Below are 2964 nucleotides of genomic sequence, written 5' to 3' on the forward strand. Positions count from 1 at the left end.
TTTCCCTCCATGCCCTCCCTTCCTCCAGCCAGCTGGTGGGACTTTTGGGTAAAGCAGGTTGGTCTGGGAGGCAGCAAGGAGCACAGGTCATGGGTGAAGCTGCTAGCAATTTGACATGCCACATATATTTGTAGAACAATATCTCCCTCAACCCGAGTATTGGCTGGACCAGATTCCCACACTTTGCCCCATAGCTGTGTAGCAAGCAATTGCACTGAGGTTGGTGGGATTCTGTATTACATCATGGTTATGAGGGAGACTAAAGCCATTTTTCCCAACTGAGGGCCCCTTCCCTTGCTCCAACCCACACCATTTATTATTCCCTTTTCTTGGGGATGTTGTAAGGGAGCTCAGCTACCTGCCCATTCTGTTAAACTCCCTGTAATTCATCGAACCGTGTTTCAATGAAAGACATGGCTGGGGACACTGCCTGGAGGAACAAAGGTGGTTCCTCAGCAGCGGAGACCAGTCTTTGCTGTTTCATGCTTCCTCTTTGGCCCTAAGGTTAATGGCATGGGAGAAAGGAATGGCAGGGACTCCTATGCCTAACAGAGCAATGTGGTTGCTAGTGGAAATCCCAGCATGGCCTCAGATCTGGAACCACCTTAATGCTATGTGACCTCTCGCTGGCTGTGAGGGTCATGCTGTTGCCCGCTTGCTGATATAGCCAGCCCAGACAGAGCTTTCTGCATGCCTCTCCAACAGGACTTGCCAACACGGCATGGACTGGGCTGATGAAAAACAAGTGTATGCACCCAGAAGAGAAGGATTTGAAATATCTCAGTCCATTTAGCTGCACGGTCCAAAGGCCCATACTGCTTCAGCCTTGGTCTTGCTGAATGGGTGCTTGAGCAGCTATTTGGAGAAGCTAGAGACCCCATCAGGCTGGGAACTGTACATACACACAGCTCCTGTCCCAAAAAGCTTAGAGTCTGCATGGATGAGACAGACAATTATTCCCATTTTTTAAGGCAGGGAAATGGAAGGGGTTTGCCCAAGGTCTGTCTTGGAAGCCAACCCCACCTTGCCTGAGCCAGAAACCAAGGTTTGAACCCAAACTGCACCTGTGATGGCAGGAAACTGTATTTATAACCATTTCCAGCTGTGCTTCCCTAACCAAAGCAATATCTCTTTAGAAATGCTTTTCACCCGGCTGCAAAACACCCATTGGAGCAGCTTTGTTTGTCAGGGAGGGAAATGAGAGCTGGAATCTGCTCCTGGGCAGTCTTACCTTTCCTTGGTGCAGGTTTTTTTGTTGAACTCTTGTCTGTGGCAGTTTCTCTTTCCTTCCACCGTCTGACCTGTTCTTGCCTCATCTTGAAGAAGAGGATCTGTTTCTGTTCCTCGCTGAGCTCTGCCAGCAGGTCAGGATCAACGTACATATCTGCCAAAATCTGTTTCAGCATGGCTGTCTCTCTCAGGTATTCACACTGGTAGCAATGAGTTTTAAAGATGAGGTTCTCTTTTGTCACTCAGGTATGCCTGGGCCCGCAAGTCGCTGCACACACTGATCGCACAGCAAGAATGCAGGCTTCCCATGGTAATTATACTCCCATCTCTGCACCTATTTTAGCTCAGACTTCCTGCACAGACGCCGGAAAAGTAAATAAACAGCTTCCAACCTGTTATTAGAATTCCCCGTCTCCTTGGTCTTTCAGGGACAAATTGGTACAGACTTTGCTCATGAGAAAACCATGTTTGCACCCTGATAATCTCATCTGATACTGTATCAAAAAAAAACTCTCCATGTATAACGAAGTCAGAGGTGTGGCTTATTTCTGGGTAGGCAAACATACCATTGCTCAAGAGGCCAATGAATCTGTGGGTCTTCAGCTAGGAAACTCCCTGCTCCCTCCCACACACCTTTTGAAAAAAAAGAAACCACTGAGAATGCACCCATACAAGGCTAAAAGGTCGACATGCCCCATTTTATCTAAGCAAGCACAGAGTGGGAGGAACAGTGATTTTTGGCCTCCCCACCCACAGAATCTCAAGTTACAGTGCACTATCCCCAATACAGCATAAGAGGCAGGGCAATTTGTTCAAAGCCACTAGAGCTGGAAGTAGCTATAGGCTGACAAGAGCTGAGAAGGTCCAGGGGTGATATTTTTTATTGGTGTGAAAAATGTTGCTCATCTCCCTTGCATAGTACCTCCAAACCATGGAAGGAGATAAACAGGAAGGAGGGGGAAACCCTCCATAGGCAAGGACATATCTCCACAAATAGAAGTACGGTACTATGGTCTGGGATGAGGAACTGGTTATAAAATACTGGTGTGTACATGAGGGGTCCTTCTCAAGCAAACTGGGAATACTCAACTATTCCTAGTGAAAGTCTTCACCTGCTCTCCCTTGAGTTTCCACTCAGTCTGCTCCACAATTAGGTTTGGCTGTAGTTGCCACATCTCAAAGCTGTTTTTGATGCCTGAACTTCTAGAAATCAAATGCAAATCAGTATTACTGGAAATACTCAACCATTCCCAGTGGAAGTCCTCTCCTGTTCTACGTTGAGATTGTACTCACTCTGCTCCACAATTAGGTACAGCTGTAGTTGCCACATCCCAAAGCTGTTTCTGATGCCTGAACTTTTAGAAATCAAATGCAAGTCAGCCTCAGAGTCCATTAGACCAGCCTGTGCACTGCTTTCTTTGTCCTGGACTTAAGGGCTAGGGACAGACATTATACATAAACTGGTATAAGTGATTGGAAACTGGTTTAAACCTGTAACAGAACAGAAGTTCAGTGCACATAGAACAGCTTCAAAATGGTCAAAACTAGTTTGAGAGGGGCCTGGATGGATATAATATCAGACTTAACTGATTCAGGTTAAACCCATCTATTGAACTTCTGTCCCAGATCCCCTCTGGACATAAGTTAGGTCTCAGTCCACCGGCATCCCAGGATGTATTCCAGCCCTCACTAACACCCCCTGCTGATAGGGTAGGCTAACCTCTGCCCCAACTT

The 2964-nt window shown here is 46.9% G+C and overlaps 1 protein-coding gene across 4 annotated transcripts in view; it reads right to left on the reverse strand.

Moving 5' to 3' along the window:
- The window catches only part of SH2D4A (SH2 domain containing 4A), a 19935-nt gene extending 18224 nt beyond the window's left edge, over nucleotides 1-1711 (reverse strand). For all 4 annotated transcript variants that reach the window (XM_025208809.1, XM_006027560.3, XM_025208810.1 and 1 more), the window contains exon 1: nucleotides 1232-1711. In XM_025208809.1, the coding sequence (XP_025064594.1) occupies nucleotides 1232-1406 (175 nt within the window). In that variant the 5' untranslated portion in view covers nucleotides 1407-1711. The remainder of the gene's footprint in view (nucleotides 1-1231) is intronic.
- Between the last annotated feature and the right edge of the window lie 1253 nt (nucleotides 1712-2964).

This window comes from Alligator sinensis, unplaced genomic scaffold, assembly GCF_000455745.1.
Source record: "Alligator sinensis unplaced genomic scaffold, ASM45574v1 scaffold1092_1, whole genome shotgun sequence".
Taxonomy (NCBI): Eukaryota; Metazoa; Chordata; order Crocodylia; family Alligatoridae; genus Alligator; species Alligator sinensis.